A 23,763-nucleotide genomic window follows, 5' to 3' on the forward strand; every position below is an offset into this window, starting at 1 on the left:
GACATGCGTGTATTACGTGAGACACGATAGACATACTAGTACGTGTGTGTCTTGAGACAGTCGGGACATGAGTATGTGTGGTTCGTGAGACAGTCGGTACATGAGTATATGTGGTTTGTGAGACAGTCGGGATATGGGTATGTGTGGTTCGTGAGACAGTCGGGACATGGGTATGTGTGTGTCTTGAGACAGTCGGGAAATGAGTATGTGTGGTTCGTGAGACAGTCGGGACATGGGTATGTGTGGTGCGTGAGACAGTCGGGACATTGGTATGTGTGGTTGGTGAGACAGTCGGGACATGGGTATGTGTGGTTCGTGAGACAGTCGGGACACGGGTTTGTGTGGTTCGTGAGACAGTCGGGACATGGGTATGTGTGGTTCGTGAGACAGTCGGGATATGGGTATGTGTGGTTCGTGAGACAGTCGGGACATTAGTATGTGTGGTTCGTGAGACAGTCGGGACATGGGTTTGTGTGGTTCGTGAGACAGTCGGGACATGGGTATGTGTGGTTCGTGAGACAGTCGGGACATGGGTATGTGTGGTTCGTGAGACAGTCGGGACATGGGTATGTGTGGTTCGTGAGACAGTCGGGACATGGGTATGTGTGGTTCGTGAGATAGTCGGGATATGGGTATGTGTGGTTCGTGAGACAGTCGGGATATGGGTATGTGTGGTTCGTGAGACAGTCGGGACATGGGTATGTGTGGTTCGTGAGACAGTCGGGACATGGATATGTGTGGTTCGTGAGACAGTCGGGACATGAGTATGTGTGGTTCGTGAGACAGTCGGGACCTGCAAGTGTTTTCAGACGTCGGGACATGTGGTTTTGGTATCTGTGAACAGGTCTAGAATGGGGTTGTATTCTGAGACGTCTAGAATGGTTGTGTTTGTGCTTGGACGGTTGTGTGGTTAGACGGTCGATGTATTATTGGACGGTTCTGATACAGTCGTGAATGTATTGTCTAACGTCGGACATGGAGTGTGATTCTTAGACGGTCCTGGTATGTGGTGTTCTTGAACGGTCATGATATGTGTGGTTCTGAGACAGTCTGGACATGGGTTGTATCTTGAGACAGTCGAGACATGTATGGCGTGTTTCTTGAGACGGTCGAGAATGGGTGTGTGGTTACGTGGACGTCGGGACATGAGGTGTGTGTTGTGGACGGTCGGACATGGGTTGTGTTCTTTGAGACGATCGAGACATGGGTGTGTTCGTGAGACGTCGACATGCGTATGTGGTTCTGAGACGTCTGGACATGCGGTATGTTGGTCGGTACGTGGCAGATATGTGTGGTTCGTGAGACAGTCGGGATATGGGTATGTGTGGTTCGTGAGACAGTCGGGACATGGGTATGTGTGGTTCGTGAGACAGTCGGGACATTAGTATGTGTGGTTCGTGAGACAGTCGGGACATGGGTATGTGTGGTTCGTGAGACAGTCGGGACATGGGTATGTGTGGTTCGTGAGACAGTCGGGACATGGGTATGTGTGGTTCGTGAGACAGTCGGGACATGAGTATGTGTGGTTGTGAGACAGTCGGACATGGGTATGTTTGGTTCGTGAGACAGTGGGGACATGAGTATGTGTGGTTCGTGAGACAGTCGGGACATGAGTATGTGTGGTTCGTGAGACAGTCGGGACATGGGTATGTGTGGTTCGTGAGACAGTCGGGACATGGGTATGTGTGGTTCGTGAGACGGTCGGGACATGGGTATGTGTGGTTCGTGAGACAGTCGGGACATGAGTATGTGTGGTTCGTGAGACAGTCGGGACATGAGTATGTGTGGTTGTGAGACAGTCGGACATGGATATGTTTGGTTCGTGAGACAGTCGGGACATGAGTATGTGTGGTTCGTGAGACAGTCGGGACATGGGTATGTTTGGTTCGTGAGACAGTCGGGACATGAGTATGTGTGGTTCGTGAGACAGTCGGGACATGGATATGTGTGGTTGGTGAGACAGTCGGGACATGGGTATGTGTGGTTGGTGAGACAGTCGGTACATGGGTATATGTGGTTCGTGAGACAGTCGGGACATGGGTATGTGTGGTTGGTGAGACAGTCGGGACATGGGTATGTGTTGTTCGTAATACAGTCGGGATATGGGTATGTGTGGTTCGTGAGACAGTTGGGACGTGAGTATGGGTGGTTCGTGAGACGGTCGGGACATGGGTATGTGTGATTCGTGAGACAGTCGGTACATGAGTATGTGTGGTTCGTGAGACAGTCGGGACATGGGTATGTGTGGTTCGTGAGACAGTCGGGACATGGGTATGTGTGGTTCGTGAGACAGTCGGGACATGGGTATGTGTGGTTCGTGAGACAGTCGGGACATGGGTATATGTGGTTCGGGAGACAGTCGGGACATGGGTATGTGTGGTTCGGGAGACAGTCGGGACATTAGTACGTGTGGTTCGTGAGACAGTCGGGATATGGGTATGTGTGGTTCGTGGGACAGTCGGGACATGGGTATGTGTGGTTCTCGAGACAGTCGGGACATGGATATGTGTGGTTCGTGAGACAGTCGAGACATGGGTTTGTGTGGTTCGTGAGACAGTCGGGACATGAGTATGTGTGGTTGTGAGACAGTCGGGACATTAGTAGGTGTGGTTCGTGAGACAGTCGGGACATGGGTATGTGTGGTTCGTGAGACAGTCGGGACATGAGTATGTGTGGTTGTGAGACAGTCGGACATGGGTATGTTTGGTTCGTGAGACAGTGGGGACATGAGTATGTGTGGTTCGTGAGACAGTCGGGACATGAGTATGTGTGGTTCGTGAGACAGTCGGGACATAGGTATGTGTGGTTCGTGAGACAGTCGGGACATGGGTATGTGTGGTTCGTGAGACGGTCGGGACATGGGTATGTGTGGTTCGTGAGACAGTCGGGACATGAGTATGTGTGGTTCGTGAGACAGTCGGGACATGAGTATGTGTGGTTGTGAGACAGTCGGACATGGGTATGTTTGGTTCGTGAGACAGTCGGGACATGAGTATGTGTGGTTCGTGAGACAGTCGGGACATGGGTATGTTTGGTTCGTGAGACAGTCGGGACATGGGTATGTGTGGTTCGTGAGACAGTCGGGAGATGAGTATGTGTGGTTCGTGAGACAGTCGGGACATGAGTATGTGTGGTTCGTGAGACAGTCGGGACATGAGTATGTGTGGTTCGTGAGACAGTCGGGACATGGGTATGTGTGGTTCGTGAGACAGTCGGGACATGAGTATGTGTGGTTCGTGAGACAGTCGGGACATGAGTATGTGTGGTTCGTGAGACAGTCGGGACATGGGTATGTGTGGTTCGTGTGACAGTGGGACATGAGTATGTGTGGTTCGTGAGACAGTCGGGATATGGGTATGTGTGGTTCGTGAGACAGTCGGGACATGGGTATGTGTGGTTCGTGAGACAGTCGGGACATTAGTATGTGTGGTTCGTGAGACAGTCGGGACATGGGTATGTGTGGTTCGTGAGACAGTCGGGACATGGGTATGTGTGGTTCGTGAGACAGCCGGGACATGGGTATGTGTGGTTCGTGAGACAGTCGGGACATGAGTATGTGTGGTTGTGAGACAGTCGGACATGGGTATGTTTGGTTCGTGAGACAGTGGGGACATGAGTATGTGTGGTTCGTGAGACAGTCGGGACATGAGTATGTGTGGTTCGTGAGACAGTCGGGACATGGGTATGTGTGGTTCGTGAGACAGTCGGGACATGGGTATGTGTGGTTCGTGAGACGGTCGGGACATGGGTATGTGTGGTTCGTGAGACAGTCGGGACATGAGTATGTGTGGTTCGTGAGACAGTCGGGACATGAGTATGTGTGGTTGTGAGACAGTCGGACATGGGTATGTTTGGTTCGTGAGACAGTCGGGACATGAGTATGTGTGGTTCGTGAGACAGTCGGGACATGGGTATGTTTGGTTCGTGAGACAGTCGGGACATGAGTATGTGTGGTTCGTGAGACAGTCGGGACATGGATATGTGTGGTTGGTGAGACAGTCGGGACATGGGTATGTGTGGTTGGTGAGACAGTCGGTACATGGGTATATGTGGTTCGTGAGACAGTCGGGACATGGGTATGTGTGGTTGGTGAGACAGTCGGGACATGGGTATGTGTTGTTCGTAATACAGTCGGGATATGGGTATGTGTGGTTCGTGAGACAGTTGGGACGTGAGTATGGGTGGTTCGTGAGACGGTCGGGACATGGGTATGTGTGATTCGTGAGACAGTCGGTACATGAGTATGTGTGGTTCGTGAGACAGTCGGGACATGGGTATGTGTGGTTCGTGAGACAGTCGGGACATGGGTTTGTGTGGTTCGTGAGACAGTCGGGACATGGGTATGTGTGGTTCGTGAGACAGTCGGGACATGGGTATATGTGGTTCGGGAGACAGTCGGGACATGGGTATGTGTGGTTCGGGAGACAGTCGGGACATTAGTACGTGTGGTTCGTGAGACAGTCGGGATATGGGTATGTGTGGTTCGTGGGACAGTCGGGACATGGGTATGTGTGGTTCTCGAGACAGTCGGGACATGGATATGTGTGGTTCGTGAGACAGTCGAGACATGGGTTTGTGTGGTTCGTGAGACAGTCGGGACATGAGTATGTGTGGTTGTGAGACAGTCGGGACATTAGTAGGTGTGGTTCGTGAGACAGTCGGGACATGGGTATGTGTGGTTCGTCAGACAGTCGGGACATGAGTATGTGTGGTTCGTCAGACAGTCGGGACATGAGTATGTGTGGTTCGTGAGACAGTCGGGACATGGGTATGTGTGGTTCGTGAGACAGTCGGGACATGGGTATGTGTGGTTCGTGAGACAGTCGGGACATGAGTATGTGTGGTTCGTGAGACAGTGGGGACATGGGTATGTGTGGTTCGTGAGACAGTCGGGACATGGGTATGTGTGGTTCGTGAGACAGTCGGGACATGGGTATGTGTGGTTCGTGAGACAGTCGGGACATGGGTTTGTGTGGTTCGTGAGACGGTCGGGACATGAGTATGTGTGGTTCGTAAGACACTCGGGACATGGGTTTGTGTGGTTGTGAGACAGTCGGGACATGGGTATGTGTGGTTGTGAGACAGTCGGGACATGGGTATGTGTGGTTCGTGAGACAGTCGGGACATGAGTATGTGTGGTTCGTGAGACAGTCGGGACATGAGTATGTGTGGTTCGTGAGACAGTCGGGACATGGGTTTGTGTGGTTCGTGAGACAGTCGGGACATGAGTATGTGTGGTTCGTGAAACAGTCGGGACATGAGTATGTGTGGTTCGTGAGACAGTCGGGACATGGGTTTGTGTGGTTCGTGAGACAGTCGTGACATGGGTATGTGTGGTTCGTGAGACAGTCGGGACATGGGTTTGTGTGGTTCGTGAGACAGTCGGGACATGAGTATGTGTGGTTCGTGAGACAGTCGGGACATGGGTATGTGTGGTTCGTGAGACAGTCGGGAGATGAGTATGTGTGGTTCGTGAGACAGTCGGGACATGAGTATGTGTGGTTCGTGAGACAGTCGGGACATGAGTATGTGTGGTTCGTGAGACAGTCGGGACATGGGTATGTGTGGTTCGTGAGACAGTCGGGACATGAGTATGTGTGGTTCGTGAGACAGTCGGGACATGAGTATGTGTGGTTCGTGAGACAGTCGGGACATGGGTATGTGTGGTTCGTGAAACAGTCGGGACATGAGTATGTGTGGTTCGTGAGACAGTCGGGACATGGGTTTGTGTGGCTCGTGAGACAGTCGTGACATGGGTATTTGTGGTTCGTGAGACAGTCGGGACATGGGTATGTGTGGTTCGTGAGACAGTCGGGACATGGGTATGTGTGGTTCGTGAGACAGTCGGGACATGGGTATGTGTGGTTCGTGAGACGTTCTGGGCATCACAGTCTTGACATACATATGTTTTTTCAGACGATCGATCCGGACATCTCTGCTTGATTCTTGAGACGATTTGAACATGCACGATTGATTGTTGAGACGATCTGGACATCCGTGATTTATTATTGAGCCGATCTGGGCATCCGTGATTTATTATTGAGACGATCTGGACATGTGTGATTGATTCTTGAGACGATTCGGACATCCATGTTTGATTCTTGAGACGATCTGGACATCCGTATGTGATTGTTTAGACGACCTGGACACCGTGTTTGATTCTTGAGACGATCTGGACATGCGTGTTTGATTCTTGAGACGATCCGGACATCCGTGTTTGTTGATATAGCCTACGGTTATTCCGTACAGCTATCACATTATTAAAAATTTAATTACTGAAGGATTAAATTTACTTTCAAATTATAAAATCAAAAATATTTTATAACCATTTCGGTTATTATATGTGTTCAGTTTCAGACATAAAATGACTTTTGTGATCCCAGCTAGTTTTAGTTGTTAAAACTCGGCTATAAACCCTATAAATCATACGAATACCGTGACTCGAGTGGCATCAGATAGCAGGCCTACCTAACACGACTCAAGCCGGTCCGCTAAACACATCGCCGTATTCGTGGGTTTGAAAATCTTTTGAAGAAAATTATAGTGCCAAATATTTGAATATCGAATTTTGCAGACGGGCATTATTTTAAATAAGTTACTTATTTTTTAAAGCATCTGATAATTAGAAGTAGTTTTAGTAAATGAAGAAGCATGATAAGTTTCCAAGGTCATGGGTAATGAGCAGAACAGAGCTGGTTTAAGTTTATGTTTCTGGTAGTCGTGATTCTGTGATTGGACTTGATAACAACCAAGATGGCGGATCTTGACACCTGTTCGAATGTGTTTAGTCAGTCTATTCATTCAGTTTGTTACCGAGATACAGTGTAAAAGAGGATGCACTTTTGATATTTGTAGTTTAAGGCACATTGTCCCGAGGGAAATTCATTGTTATTTTTTTCCTGTTGATGTACATAAATATAAAGTAGCTTATCATGTGTGTAGGCTTGGTCGTATCTATTATCAACATAATTTGAAAATTATATTTCATAAATATCTCCAAAGGTTCAACCATCGCAACTTTTTTTTGTAGAATTACGCCAGATCGTTCAGTGATGGTTGTGGGATTTCGGTAGATTTTGGCTTTTGAGATATCAATTATTCACTATAATAAGCATATTGAAAAAAAAATCTTTTCCAGTTGATTTTTGGCAAAATTTAATATCTTTATATATATACAGTATAAATATATTATGGTCCCGTTGTGTTACTCCCGCAATACATAAACTTTCAGATAGCGCGGTCTTTATTATTGTAAGGAGCATGATGGCAGAGCGCTAATTTCTTATTTAGAAAGAGAAATGGATGATTTCGACTTTAACAATAACAAGATATCAAAATAATTATAACCTTTAACGGTCACGTGGTATCATCACAATAATACCCTCAACAGTCACGTGGTATCATATAAATTGATAACCTATACGGTCACTTGGTATCATAGAAAATGATAACATAAACAGTGGTAAACAGTCACGTGGTATCATAAAAATAAGAACCCAAACGGTCATTTGGTATAATGAAAATAACAATCTAAACAGTATTATAAAAATAATAACTCAAACAGTCACGTGTGATCATAAAAATAACCTAAACAGTCACGTGGTATCATATAAAACAACCTAAATAGCCACGTGGTATCATATAAAATAACCTAAACAGTCACGTGGTATCATAAAAATTATATCCTAAACAGTCGCGTGATATCATGAAAATAATAACCTAAACAGTCACGTGGTATCATAAAAATAGCCTAAACAGTAACGTGGTATCATATAAAATAACCTAAACAGTCACGTGGTATCATGAAATAATAACCTAAACAGCCACGTGGTATCATAAAAATAACCTAAACAGTCACGTGGTATCATATAAAATAACCTAAACAGTCACGTGATATCATGAAAATAATAACCTAAACAGTCACGTGTGATCATAAAAATAACCTAAACAGCCACGTGTGATCATAAAAATAACCTAAACAGTCACGTGGTATCATATAAAATAACCTAAATAACCACGTGGTATCATATAAAATAAGCTAAACAGTCACGTGGTATCATAAAAATTATATCCTAAACAGTCGCGTGATATGAAAATAACCTAAACAGCCACGTGTGATCATAAAAATAACCTAAATAGTCACGTGGTATCATATAAAATAACCTAAATAACCACGTGGTATCATATAAAATAAGCTAAACAGTCACGTGGTATCATAAAAATTATATCCTAAACAGTCGCGTGATATCATGAAAATAATAACCTAAACAGTCACGTGTGATCATAAAAATAATCTAAACAGTCACGTGGTATCATATAAAATAACCTAAACAGCCACGTGGTATCATATAAAATAACCTAAACAGTCACGTGGTATCATGAAATAATAACCAAAACAGCCACGTGGTATCATAAAAATAACCTAAACAGTCACGTGGTATCATATAAAATAACCTAAACAGTCACGTGATATCATAAAAATAATAACCTAAACAGTCACGTGGTATCATAAAAATAACCTAAACAGTCACGTGGTATCATATAAAATAACCTTTACACTGGTAAACAATCACGTGGTATCATAAATTAATAACCTTTAAATCACATGATAACGTAAAATGTATAAACAAAGAATATCCAAGTACGTTTTACTGTAAATATCTAAATATGGATATTTTGTTAACATCCTTACTTCAACATTATTCGTGAAAATATCAATCAAATTATCGCTAAAATACCATCTGTACGTCCATGTATCCAGATGAAAAGCTAACCAGCAATGGACATACTTGACACGTTCCGTATATGTAGGCATTGAAGAAATTTTATTTTTCGACCCATTTCGTTCTAGAATATCGGAAATATTGAAACTTAACAATGATGGTGTAACGCCCATATACGCAACAATTTCACCTTCAGAACTGTCAAAAATATGGCTAATGACAGAAATATCTGTGCATGTTTCACGCCTGTACAATTTATGCTACAATCGAGGTGTGTGCACGGCCAGGCACATTGGTATTTCTGCCGGCTCCTCGCGAAATACATCATAATTATAACGAATTGTCAATTATGCGAGATTTGGTTTAGATGTATTCCTCGCTAGAACATACATCAAAGTGTCAAAACAGCAGAATTATTTCAAATTTATGACTTCTATTGCGTGTTTAAAGCCTAGTTATTTATGCCGCTAACATTTTGAAATCGTATTACAATGGGAAAAAAATCAGAATTTGTGTTTTGAAATAAATACACCTTAAGTGGCATATAGCAGACATAAGCCCTGAGTAAATGCTTCCCTTTGACGTCACGCCCGCTGACACGAAGAACAACTAAGATTAACTAGCGAGCGGCGAAGCGATGCAAATAAATCGAGCGGCCTTTGGTGTATTTCATAAAACATGCGTAGTCGATTGGTCGATAATAAAATAGCGATTACCGATCATTGTCATGACGTAACCCTCGCTGCACGCGAGCGCAATGAACCGTAACAAATACACAGCGTAATTAATGGTGGGTATTTACTATTTAGGCTGTGCGGGGGTGTCCACGGTCAGGTGTACAAACAAACAACAGCGGTTTGGTGAACTAACGAAAGAAAAAACAACTATAAACTTAAGGCCACTGACCCATTAGTATTAATTTATATATGTACAGAGCGATGGGCAATATATAAAGTAATCTGCGGCATTGCATATACGGAGACATTTTGAAAATAATATTCCTAAAAATTTAGTTTTATATACGTGATTTGAATTAAACATATCTTATTGTCCAAATACTTATGTGTTGTATTTTGTTGTTGGGAAAGGGCTTCATATAAGTTGGAAAATTCATATGATACAATAAAAATATATTAAAATGTAATAGATCAGAGAAGACGATCACATGTATGCTCTGCAAAAGTAACATACGAGATCGCAATGCCCGTAATGAGAAATTCGCCATTTTGCTTTTTGTTTGATTCACGGTTTGCTAGGTTTATTGCCTGGTGCCAACCAGGGTCATAATCAGACGTATTATACCATATTTCTCCGGCTCATTTGTGAAAAAAAGTACTTTTTAACTTTACATTGTTGTCTTGGTAGGTGGTAGACCTATAGTTCCGAGCCTGGTAATTACAGCTGTAGTATTTGCTGACAGCTATTCGACAAGTCATGCTCTACCGATAACTCGAGTATAACCGGAAGTGCAGGTCTGACAGAACATTTTTCTTTAATTAGAAGCCACGTGCTTTCTTGGTACTTGATTTTGATTAGTGAAGAACGTACCCTGACTTTAAAAAAAGCTGTCCATCTAAGTACTTAATCAAAGAAAAGTGTTCATTTCTATTTCTGAAAAAAAATAATACAAAAATAAAAATGATGTAGAGATAACCTAATAACCATGACCTATGACGGAAATGGGTGAAACACGGAACTGTATATATGAAGGTTAGCACTGGTTTATTTGTACTACGAGATACATATCGAGGTAATCACGACTCTTTTGTCCATATTACGGCATCAGGTCACGATATTTTCCGGATATATCTACATTTTGTATATGTACATCACAAATATACGTACACGTATCCTATTTTTGGCTTTTTAGCCCACAATCATTTGCTTATACCCAGTCCCAATTTTGTAACGGAATTGTATGGTTAGTGAGACACAGGGACATGACAAGAATTCTCAATCAATGATGCATAGCATACATGTATATGTGCCAGGTCCCGTGGCCTCTGTGTCGGCGTGTTTTATTTTTGTCTATGCAGCGTTCAATTAAAACGTGTATATTTGTCATTTCCAGCAATCCTTAATAATTTGCTATTTCCTTTTTTTGTAGTCTGGATTGTCTGTCGAAATTGTTTCTTTTCTTCACTTCGTTTCACTTCGAATATAACAAGCATTATACCATGTAGATGTAATTAAAATCCGCATCTCTCCATTTTATTTTATTTTTCCGCTTTCTTATGATTTATCTCTCAAGGTACATTTATATGATTAATGTTTGCATCCTGATTGTAATATAAATTTTATTCGATATTCTGTTTGTGTAATCTTCATTTATGGAGAAAATCACAGGGACTTGGCACGAATTCCTAACCCACTGCCCTTATTATATGTATTATATATACTATAAAGATCAAGAAAGCAACAACAATACGCATACTTATAAAACATTGTCAATTTTATCACAGGAGACTGTGATTATGTAGTTAAGAACCATTAATAGATAGTTAGGGAAACACTATTTATATTGATTTTAACAAAAAAACAACAACAAATAAACAAAACAAAAAAAAACCCAAACAAACAAATAAACAACAAAAGACAAAACAACAAAAAACGTAATGAAAGATTACAGGATTATATTATTTCGATGTCTGAAAACACCCAGAACAATTATTTCCCCAAATTGTTTTAACATTTTGTCATAACTAGAAAATGAATGATATTTAAATATTAATGACTTTGTGTCTTGACTGTAGACAAGGAAGGATCATCGATAATTTATTGAAGGTGTGCCATTGTAAATTGCACATTGTAAATAAAACATTTCTTATCAAATATCTATAACAATCTGTGATAATTGAAATTATTATGAAATATAGATGAAATATAGCAGTCGGTTTTTGACAGATAAGCAAAATCATTCCAGTAAAACGAAGCTAACCAACCACTTCCGGTACTAGTCACGTGCTGTGTGCACATGGAAAAACAATATTTCCAATTTATCATCTCCCTTGATCAACGTACATCCGTTACGTTCTGTTGTGTGAAAGTTTGAGCTGTGAAGGTTTAACATATGAAGGTTTGGTTGGAGAGGTTTGCTGACGCTGTTGACATTCAATAGTCGGACACACATACGACATCTTCCCAATGACGTACGAGAAGAACATTTGTCATGTGAACAGAAGTAAGGTTCACACGCATTTCCAAGACAGCCGATACTTCTAAATATGGAACGACGGTTCTGAATTTAGCCTTTCGTCTACATTATCTTTCGTTACGAGCTGTATACAGCAAAATGACGTAACTTTTCTGGGAAATCTTTGTGGAGAAATTGTTTTGTAGTCATTTGATATTTACTATATATGTCGTACGTTTTTAATTCTTAACGGCCGATAACCGCTCAACAGGTCATTAGGGCTAACAAATGGCGAGCAAAAAATGTATTGACCGAGATTACCTCAAACAAACCAAATACAATGTACATGTATGTTAAAATAAGATGCCACATACACCTACATATCTCGAAAGTGTGACTACGGTTATTACTATCTTGCGGTATAGGCCGACAATGACAAGGACAAGATTTTATTCTCATAAACATTTAAAGTGCAGAGAATTACATACATACAAAATTGTACAGGACATATGACGGCGTTCAGATAGTTCATAATTTTGTTATGCAATGTAACAATTTCAAATAGAAGTTTAAGATATGTTATTCTGTTGTAGAAACTATATCTCTTGTATATCAAATATGCTTTTTCTACCACAATAGGTGGGTGATGTTCAACTCCGAATGCATGAAATAATAATTACATCTGTTAAATAACATTCAGTTTACAACACACGTGGACTAAACTCTAAATGTGTTTTGATTGGTTTACACGGTGACCTTTGACCAGGACTATGTTTTAAAGTATTTTTTGGAACTTTTGAAAAATAATTTACTCGAGTGAAAGAAATACCTCTATATATGAACTATATATTATAAACAACTGGCACTAGTATATTGGCTATTGGGAAGCTGATCTCTTGTCTAATATAATACATTATGATAATCGTGTCCCTCAGTATACTGCCCTGTTCTCTAACCACATCAGACGAAACATAACAGATAACACATCAAGAATAAAAAAAGTGCACTTAGTTCACATTACTCAAGAAATGTAAAGAAAAAATGGCAAAGATTTTTTTGCTGAGGTTTGGTGCCTGTTTTAACACTGAGCTTCCATATCTGCCGATTAGATCAGTGATATTATAAAGGATGAGAAATGTGCCTATACAACTACATTGTATCTGGTGTGTCGCGGTTTGTCTACAACAGCGTTCCATAAAATATGTTGCGTTCCCACCGCAAAATGGCGGGATATTTCTAAATAAAACGATAAACAGAAAACCACAGTGAAATATGTCCAGCACGTGCCCTGGATATCACTTCGTCCATTTATATGGCGAATATGAGCATGAAGAATATGTTCTGCACGTGTAGTTTGAACACGTATATGTACACGAAAAATATGGCCGTTTCTAAACAATGAAAAGGCATGTATATCTATATTAATTGGAAATGCATTGCCTTTTAGATCAATATGACTATAATAAAAAATCAAAACTTTTTTGTTTTCAAATACGATTACTGAATTTCGTCCGAAATAGAATAAGTTTCTGATGATAAAATTGATAATCGCTGTGATTATAAATACATGTTTACCGCGTCAACATTGAAACCTTTAATTCCCCAATGTATAAATTGGTAGAGAACGGTTTACTTTAATTCTTTGTAGTATCAATGCAGAAGCACACCAGTCGGCAGGCAATACTCTAGATTTCCAACGTTTTGGTGAAAAACGAATTGACGTTATCCTTTATCGCTTCGAGATAAGCTGGGATGATTTCTGCGAAATTGTAGGGAGGTTTTTGTAGACGCTCTAAGGTACATATTTTGTAATTTATATCGGTGTCATCTTCTTGAACTTTTATCATCTAATATCTTAACACGATCAATCACGAAAAAAACAGTCAAAATTAAACTAACAGGAAAATATGTATTTTTTCCAAGTAGTAAAAGCTATAATCTTAACTTTGATACGCGAGTTTTACTCTCAAGATAAACCAAAGTTCTTCGAGTATGAAGTCCTGAAAATTCTTAATTCGACCCGAAGTATCACACACGGTATTTGTATACGATACGCCTTTTCCTGTATATTTCGGTGTTTATTTCATTACTTGTAGACACAAACACTTGTATAATCATCGTTCGGACATATATATAATCAATAGAAATTGTGCATGTTTCTGATGTCCGAACGAAGGAATGCCCCGTTGATATTATAAAAATATTGAAATCCTTTCCCAACCTTACAAGTTAAAGATTATTTGGAACGTAAACTGACAAAAGGAGAAACTAGAGACATTTTACTATTTTTATTTTGCTTTTCAAAATAATGATAGGCCATAATATAACCCCACAAACTTTACACAGACCGATTTCAATAAATGTTCATTTCCAAACAAACAAATAAACAAAAATAATACAACTTAGCAGTTGTACCTAAAACATAAATATACATTCTACAGGAAGCTTGTGTTACTAATGCTGTCTTAGGGAATTATCTTACCATCTGATGATGGACAGGTGCATCGGCAATTTTCCCAGTGCAAGATTAATACGAAATTTCCTTAGGTTTCGGACAGAATTTTTTTCACCCCATGAGGGATTTTTTTGGCAGTCTGTCTATAAATCAAGTATTTACGTCATGTGTGGAAATTTCGTTCAAGCTATATAATATAATGCAGGTTAGAAAACAGATAAATACTAAAATGAACACATGTGCGCTCGACTACTATGGAAACAAATGGCGATTTTATAAATTAGGATTTAAGTTTAAGGTATGCATGCACTAATGCTGAATTATTGTTGAAATACACTAACTGTGTACATTTTATGACAATTGCGAAACAAGTTATATCAACTGATATGAATTGCTTATTGGCCCGTATGGAAGCTCGCGAGGGGTTTTATAATCTGGCCACCTGCCTCTAGAATATTATCGTTATAAATTAAATTGGGTTTTTTGGTTTTGGTCTCGAGGATTTGTCTGATTCTAGATTCCTAAGTTTCAAACTAGGGGGAGATAATCTAGTATTAAAATTTAGTGGAGCAGTTCTAACAAAAAACTTAGGGGCTGGTGGCCAGTCTAGTGGTCTTAGTGTGGGAGGAAACCAGAGTGCTTTGAGAAAACCCACGTGGTCGGGTAGCATCCGGAACTCCTCGGGTTTTTTCTTGAAAATACATGTATTTTTTAGGGAAAAAACCCGAGGAGTTCCGGATGGGTTGAGTAGGTGAGCCCATATCTTTTCACGTTCGATGGGGGAATCGAACGCCGGCCGCCGAGGTGAAAGGCCAGTTTAATACCACTGTGCCAACCGACCACCAAACGCGTACAGATTCATGAACAGAACAGTAACGACGTCGTATCTACAACATGAAACTTTTTGAACATTTTTGGTTTCTCATACTTTTACAATAACCCGTGGCCCAAGATATTTTATCTATAGTTTAGATTAGCAGCAGACAATTTTAGAAACAAGTTACAAAAAAACAAAAATACATACACATGTCTAATTCAACATATCCATGACCATGATATACATTTCTAAACTTCAAACACGTCCAAAATTTCGAGCCAACTTAGTTAAATTACTATTGGGTCCCAACGTAAAGCGTCACTTCCGGTGTCGTGGTACAAAATTAAATTGGTAATCTGTTTCTGTTTCCGGATCTGGTCCAACAATTTCACTTCCGACAGAGTATTTAATGTTAACACCGAAGAATAAACCTACTTTATAATAAAAACAAGTGCTATTAGGTTTTGTGTGGGTGAACAGACCTCTTCGCACCATTAACACCGAAATCCACAAGTATACTTGCACTGGCTTAAACTTTTTGATAACTTTACCAAAACCACACACTTGTTTAAAAATAAATTCACCCTTCCTTACACATTAAAAAAAGGTGAAAGTGGGAAACATATTGTACTAAGTTGCAAGTAATTAGCAATATTATCAGGAAAACAAAAACCGTGTGTATGTCTGTCACGGATTAGATGAGCCAAGTTGTGATGCCGCCCCGGCACATTGTGATATTGTAGGCGGCCAGCCTCTGGAGCTCGTGCTGAAAGCACCGTTAGCTTTCACAAAATAGCGTACATTTGCAATCTTGATTTCCTCTAATTTCGACGATAAAATATGTAAAATAAAGCTTGGAATTGTGCCAACAGGGGACCATTCAATGTCAGGGGTTGCTTTCATTATGACACAGAGTGTAACGACTGCGCTGTGAATACGAGAAACATGGAGGTGAAGCTACTACTAGTTCTGACCAAGATCTGATAGCAGACCCTGGCGTTTTATGTTTATGCCAGATGGAAGGAAAGGAGAAGTTCGACCCACATCAAAGGTTTCACGGCTAACGACCTCGTAGTTTCATCCCCGCCTAAGAGGTTGTCCCAGCTCTACGCCGACGGCATCGCGAGTATAAGGGATGCGACCGCTATCTGCACAGCAGCGCGACCTTTATCTCTTCACATGTAAAACGAGACATTCATAGGTTTTCTGCATATTCGGCAGAATTTATATCAATATCTTAAGAATAAGTGAAAATGCAGAGTAGATATTACTTACTCAATATGGGTTTATGCGCTTAATACACAGTACGTGTATGCAAGTGCATGACGTATACGTAACCTTGCCCTTTGATGAACGAAAGGGCAAATCATGTAAAATACACTTATCTTTTTTTATGATAGACTGGACTTATGCAGCGTGTAAAAAATGTACAAAGAATCAAGTTAGTGTCAGAGGTTAAATATGCTATTATAGCCAGGTCAACATCATCAAAAACAGGACTTATCTACGCTTATGATGTGAAATAATAAAATTAAAGATAAAAATACCAAGATAATGAACCCATAAAACAATGCACAGAAACAGTGCTAATTAGGCACACTGCAACAATTAATAATACAATTAATCAAAATCGGAGATCGCAACAGAAAAAAAAAATCTGAATTTAGGTCTTTGCTAAAATGGCATTATTTTCCCTCCTGTCACATCCACCTTTCTAGTTTACTTGTCCTTTGACGAACCCCACCCCCATCCCCACACTCCCAAATACGCAAACCAAAACAAAGGTCATCAGGGGACGTTTGCGTGTTATCTGAAGGTGAGAAGGGTATGGGCTCAGTCCCCAGAACACCATAATTTCGTACTTGCTTCTGTGTGTTTAACCTTCAGCATCAACTTGATGAATTGGTATAAGAGCTAGTTCGCCCATTGACAGCATATTGTGATTGTGTACATGATTCCAAGTCCATACCGTATTTGGTTCCCAACGACACAAACCGACCAGCCGATGACACAGCATCTCTCTTTGCAAGTATGACGTCAAAAGGTGCAGAAATGATCGGTAGCTGATTTTCATTAATCGAAATGACACGCGTTTGTAGAGGAAACAGGCCTGATGTCTGCATGATACGGAAATTTAAACGGTTGATTTTTCGACACGGCGGACTTTCCGCCGTTCATTACAGCACATCACAGAGGGTGTCATTTTTATCGGATGTTGATATATTGTCACATATCGTATTAGTTACAAACAGAATCGAAACTGACATAAGACTTACTAATTGCCTTGTCCATGTACAGCATTCGAAACTCTGCAGATACCTATATCCGGTGTACGGGTGTGTTGTACTTGTTATAAATAGATTACAAAGATTTTAAATCAGGCCACAACATTTATTGAAGCGAAACTTTCTCAATGCAGTTTTTGTCGGATATTATGTATATATATATTATATACTATGACCTGCGTACCAGGACACCTGTTATACAGTCGACTGCACTATCAGAGCCAAGTCCAGGGGAGGATTTCAATATCTGATTTATTTGATTCCAACACTTATTTAGTATATATAATATATATATATATATCATATAATTCCGACAAAAACTGCATTAAGAAAGTTTCGCTTCAATAAATGTTGCGGCCTGATTTAACATTAATCTATTTACTATGCTAGCATAAACTTCTTTTAGTGGTATCGTAACAGCAATACACTATTACGCTAATTTCGTCATGGGATTTCTGTTTAAATTGTCCAGGACCTGTACACTTGTAATTCTAGTAGTTTTTTTATGCTAGATCGGTATGTAATATGTCGGCTTCTTATATCTCTTTATATTGACATAAGATCGATATCACTCGTGTTTGATATCACATCTGTTAAATCACGTTTTATATCACGTCTATTTTTATATCACGTCTGTTTAATCACGTTTCATATCACATCTGTTAAATCACGTTTTATATCACGTCTGTTTAATCACGTTTTATATCACGTCTATTTAATCACGTTTTATATCACGTCTGTTTAATCACGTTTTATATCACGTCTGTTTAATCACGTTTTCTATCACATCTGTTAAATCACGTTTTATATCGCATCTGTTAAATCACGTTTCATATCACATCTGTTAAATCACGTTTTATATCACGTCTATTTAATCACGTTTTATATCACGTCTGTTAAATCACGTTTTATATCACGTCTATTTAATCGCGTTTAATATCACATCTGTTAAATCACGTTTACTATCACATCTGTTTAATCACGTTTTCTATCACATCTGTTAAATCACGTTTTATATCACATATGTTTAATCACGTTTTATATCGCATCTGTTAAATCACGTTTTATATCACATCTGTTTAATCACGTTTTATGTCACATCTGTTAAATCACGTTTACTATCACATCTGCTTAATCACGTTTTATATCACGTCTATTTAATCACGTTTTATATCACATCTGTAAAATCACGTTTAATATCACATATTTTTAATCACGTTTTCTGTCACGTCTATTCAATCACGTTTTATAATACGTCTATTTAATCACGTTTTCTATCACATCTGTTCATAATGTCATACACATTGTATGTCAGTTTTATATATCATACACATTGTATGTCAGTTTTATATATCTTTTCTATGAACATTTATGATACATGGATGGTTTGTTTGATATAACGCCATATTCATTTGAGCTTATTATGATATCACATATTTTCATGTTACTCATATTTCATATTACACTTGTGAAATTCACATACAATACCTAACCCCAATTTGAATGACCTGTTATTTCGTAAGACACTTGTTTAATTACGTGTTTTAAAACCAACATTACCGGGGTGAAATATTTGTACAAAACAATACTTGTACAACAGTCAACTGATAAAAGTGTACCATTGGACCGTCATCACTTGAGAGGTGACTGTTTTACAGGGAGTGTATACCGGGAACAGTCTAATTACTGAACTTGGCAGAGTCTTTGCTGGAATTAATCTGCACGATTGTTTTAAATTTGATGTTGGTTTGTTTATGTATTTTTAGTGAGAAGTTATCGTCAGCGGATGAATCACAAGATAACATTAACCAAATGTCATTCTCGGTGGTGCGTGTTGCCCCCTCCCTGGTCTGTATTCTGACGGATCCTCCCCCGCCGCCCCTCCCAACCACCACTAAGCCAATCACTCTTCCTACATGGTTCTCCACACCAATTAACCTGAACTAATGTTAATCTATGCACAACCTTGACTCACGCCGTTAGTACCCGAACTAACATCTGGCACTTTAACTTATGTGCGTAAAATAGGTTTTGTAAATCTCCTCTGTAAACTTATGTGTAAAATGTAAACTTTATTTATTTTACAATAATTGCGAAATTTGTTATTCTAACTTATACCAACCCAGCCACTCTTGTTTGCCCGTATGGAAGCTCGCGAGGGGTTTTATACACTGGCCACCTGCCTCTAGAATATTAAGTTATAAATTAAATTGGGTTTTTTGGTTTTGGTCTCGAGGATTCAAACTAGGGGGAGATAATCCAGTATTAGTATTTAGTGACGCAATTCTAACAAAAAAAACTTAGGGGCTGGTGACCAGTCTAGGGGTTTTACTGTGAGAGGAAACCGAAGTATCCGGAGAAAACTCACGGGGTCAGGCAGGGGACCCTATACCTCTTCACGTCCGGGCGGGGAATCGAACCCCGGGCGCCTAGATGAAAGGGAAATGTGCTACAACTGTGTCACCCGACCACCTTTATAAGCACCACTCTATATAAGTAATGATGAAATGTTTCACTGTCTCGTACACTGATGTAAGTACTGCTTCATATAAGTAATGATGCAATGTATTCTGATGTAAGCATATAAAACAATGGCGTAATAATTCATTCTGATTCAGTAAGAACACAAAACAATGACGTCCACGGTCAAATTAGTTTTCGAGGACCCCATTGGAAATCGAGGACCCCATTGGAAATAAGCTGTACATCGGCTTTCATGGGCAATCCTAGGTAAAGCAAATTTACTCTATAACAATAATGTGCAATATATAACATGATACTTATGACAACCGTGATATTTCAACAATATATAATTGTGATACTATTCATTAATCACTCATCATTTTTATCTATTATGAAATAAAGAAAATATGGAAATGATGTAAATATTGTATAATATATATGTGATTCTATTGTACTGTGTATGCTTGTACCTGAATAAATATTATTATTATTATTAGTTTGATATCACTTTATCTGTTCTGGAGGTGTAGTATTTATTTGGATTTACGGTTTTTTTTCTTTTTGAACCCCCGGGGTCCCACGCCAACTATTTGTACAGGGTTCATTGTCTTATGTCCAAGATACTTAACAACCAAATCCTGATATAGTTCCTCACTAATTAAAGTTTGTTGTTTATTTTCAATTTTTATTTTATTCATATATGTATTTTTTCGTTGTATCGCTATGATCCCTATCGAATGGACATATAGTCATAGTATGCAAAGCACAAGATCGCTTTCCCTTTGGGAATATGAACTAAATATTGGAAACAAAGTTCCCTCACAGGCAATATTCCTTCACACGTGATTTTCACGTGACATTTTTCACGTAAATTTCACGTGAAAAGGGCAAAAAAGTGATATTAACATAATAAAATTCACGTGAATTTCACATGAAATGAAATTCACATGAAATTGTTCACGTGAAATTCACATGTAAAAATTCAGGTGAAATTCACGTAATTCTTTTCCGGTGATTTTCACGTGAAAAAACTATTCACGTAAAATTCATGTGAAATTCACATGAAAAAATTCATGTGAATTTCACATGAAAAAATTCATGTGAATTTCACATGAAAAAAACATTCACGTGAAATTCACGTGAAGGAATATTGCCTGTGTAAATTGCCTCTCTCAATTTTCATGGGAATTCTTCGCGGTTCTATAACGCAACGTACCCCCAAATTAAAAATTCAAACAACATGAGAAAAAGTCTCAAATACAGCGCAGTGGAAAGTGTGCGGTGTGCTCTAGTCTGGAGTGGGTCCCTAGAGTCGCTTTTACTATTTGCATATTCAATTTTTATCAGATTGTTTTGTTTTGTACACATTTTTCTAAATCCAATGAAAAGCACTCAAAACACGGATTAACTTTGTAGATAAATTATTAACAGTCTTTCTCGTACGTGACCGGAATAATATTAGCAGGCTAGTTATTATTAGTTTATAGATACTACCTGTTTCAGTATACAGGTATGAGTTTTTATTATAAATTACCCGATATATGTTATGTACTACAATCTGATCTATTAGAGTTACGTCCCTTAGTTTCACCCTATAGCGGTAAACTTGACAGTCGATAGGGGCCGAGTTGGTCATGACTATACATTAAAATTTTGCCTGAAAGTCAATCGGAACTCCTCGGATGCTCTTCGGTGGTGGGAGCAATAGTCAGTCCAGAGTGACCTAGAAGTGCCGATTTCCTCATCAGTAATGGTAGATTTATCTAGTTCAATTTCTAACTTTTCTGACCATAATAAACAGCTTTTCAGTCAGAGTGAAACGACAAAGAAAGTATGATCCGGTATGCACAGGTACCTGTATAAACAGGTTAAGTAATTTTCAGTTTATAGATACTAGCGATTTCGGTATACAGGTATATTACCGGTGACGTGAGGTGGCCGATACAGACAGGTTGAATTACAATCTAAATAAATGTCGGTCGGTATATTCAGGTTGTCAGGTTGACTTTAATGTCCAAGTATCCGATAAAGACAGGTATATAATGATATAACTCTTATCTAAATATAGTATGGACTGGTATGCTCAGATATCCGATATAGACAGGTATATAATGATATAACTCTTATCTAAATAAAGTATTGACTGATATGCTCAGAAATCCGATATAGACAGGTTTACAATCACGGAGCATATGCTCAGGTAGCTGATATACCTGTAAACAGATTTACAATCATACATAGCCATCTGTAAATAAACTATGGAGCAATATACTCAGGTGGTCGATGTGTACAGGTTTACAATCACGCGCGTCCCTGAATAACACATTGAACAGTTTATTCAGGTGGCCGATATAGACAGGTTTACAATCATACGTCTCCCTGAATAAGTAAAAATATGGAATAATATGTTCAGGTGACCGACATAGACAGGTAAATAACAATCATACAAGTGTCTAAATAAACTGTCGGTCGGTATATCCAGGTTGTCGGTACATACAGATTTTGTAAGGCTAATTACGAATATACCCAAATAAGAAATTTTGCGTCATTATATTCAGATGGCCGATATTGACAGGTAGTTACTACCGACCTCATCAATCTTACTAAGTTTACCGCCTTAATTAATTGAGTCATTGAGGTTATTATGCCTCTATTATCCGAGACATATATGTCTCTGCTATTATATACATTGACATAAATAAAATAAAAAGGTTTGAATCATTAAATTAAAAATGTCCGTTATTGTAAAAAGTATCTAGTTATTTCTGATTTTACATTCCACGCCGCCTTGAATCAGTGTAGTATGGGGTGTACTTGTTATGACAACGCGTTGTCAATAGAAGTTTCCCCATACAGCTTTAGGCGAGGGGCAGTGGTCAATTATATTCTTTGTATAACGGGCAAGATTGGCTAGAACAGAGAACAAACATTTCCTCCCACAAATTCACTAATCAAACAAATGGGACAGACGGATTTCAATTTTAGAGAGATGGAAATAGCGTTAGGAGCTATAGCGCTGATATTGGCTGTGCTCATCTGTGACGTCATACATTGACTTATCAGAGCATGTATAGGACTTCCCCTACGATAGCTGGCAGTACACACTAGGTCATAGGTACACTGCACAAGCAACATGTGAGCTTTAACTTAGAACTCAGGTAAAACGGGATATCGCCTGAAGCCGAGACAGACACAAATATGAAGTTATTTCGACTTCGATTCATTATTTTGGGACTTCTACTCTGTGTTTTCCATGTCTGGTGTAGAACTTGTGGTACGGAGTTGACGGACCCTGCGTCTAGTGCCTACCTGGCGGGGGTGGTGGTGGAGGGTCGGGTGGCTCAGACCCTACCCCCGGACCACAGTGACCAATTCAATGTTACTATTAGGATCAGGAGTGTATACAAAGGTTCGCCTAGTACTAAAAAGGGGAGATTATTGACAATTGGGAAATTTGGGCAAGAAAGTGACGAAGAAAATTGTATTTATACCAGTGTTCGACGGGGGTCCACCCGATTTGTGTTTTTTCTTAAGGAAACGGAACAAAATTACTATACTTTATCAGCATTCCCAGTGAAATTTAGCAAGAAAATTGGACGACAAATTCGGAAAATTTTATGTAAAAGAGGAACGTGTGGTACGTATAAATGTAATGTGTAGTTGTTTACTTGTAAACATCAATGTATGTGTATGTTATATGTACTCTAACTTTGCCATTATACAAAAGATATATTGTACTTTATCTCGTGTTGTAATTACAGTTGACAAACAAGACCTACTAGTATACTATAGAAAATAAAACTTCCAAGGAATTTGCACGCGAGGTCAATGGTTTTGAATGATAGAGACACCTCACGGATTAGCCGATGGCACGATGACATTTAATT

At 39.5% G+C, this 23,763-nt stretch overlaps 1 protein-coding gene across 3 annotated transcripts in view; it reads left to right on the forward strand.

Moving 5' to 3' along the window:
- Positions 1–22,970: 22,970 nt before the first annotated feature.
- The window catches only part of LOC117335969 (pro-neuregulin-1, membrane-bound isoform-like), a 70,929-nt gene continuing 70,136 nt past the window's right edge, over positions 22,971–23,763 (forward strand). For 2 of the 3 annotated variants that reach the window (XM_033896269.1, XM_033896275.1), the window contains exon 1: positions 22,972–23,513. In XM_033896269.1, coding sequence (XP_033752160.1) covers positions 23,075–23,513 — 439 coding nt within the window. In that variant the 5' untranslated portion in view covers positions 22,972–23,074. Of the gene's footprint in view, positions 23,514–23,763 lie in introns of all 3 variants that reach the window. The other variant, XM_033896284.1, reaches the window with a different exon arrangement.

Source organism: Pecten maximus, chromosome 1 (genome assembly GCF_902652985.1).
Source record: "Pecten maximus chromosome 1, xPecMax1.1, whole genome shotgun sequence".
Taxonomy (NCBI): Eukaryota; Metazoa; Mollusca; class Bivalvia; order Pectinida; family Pectinidae; genus Pecten; species Pecten maximus.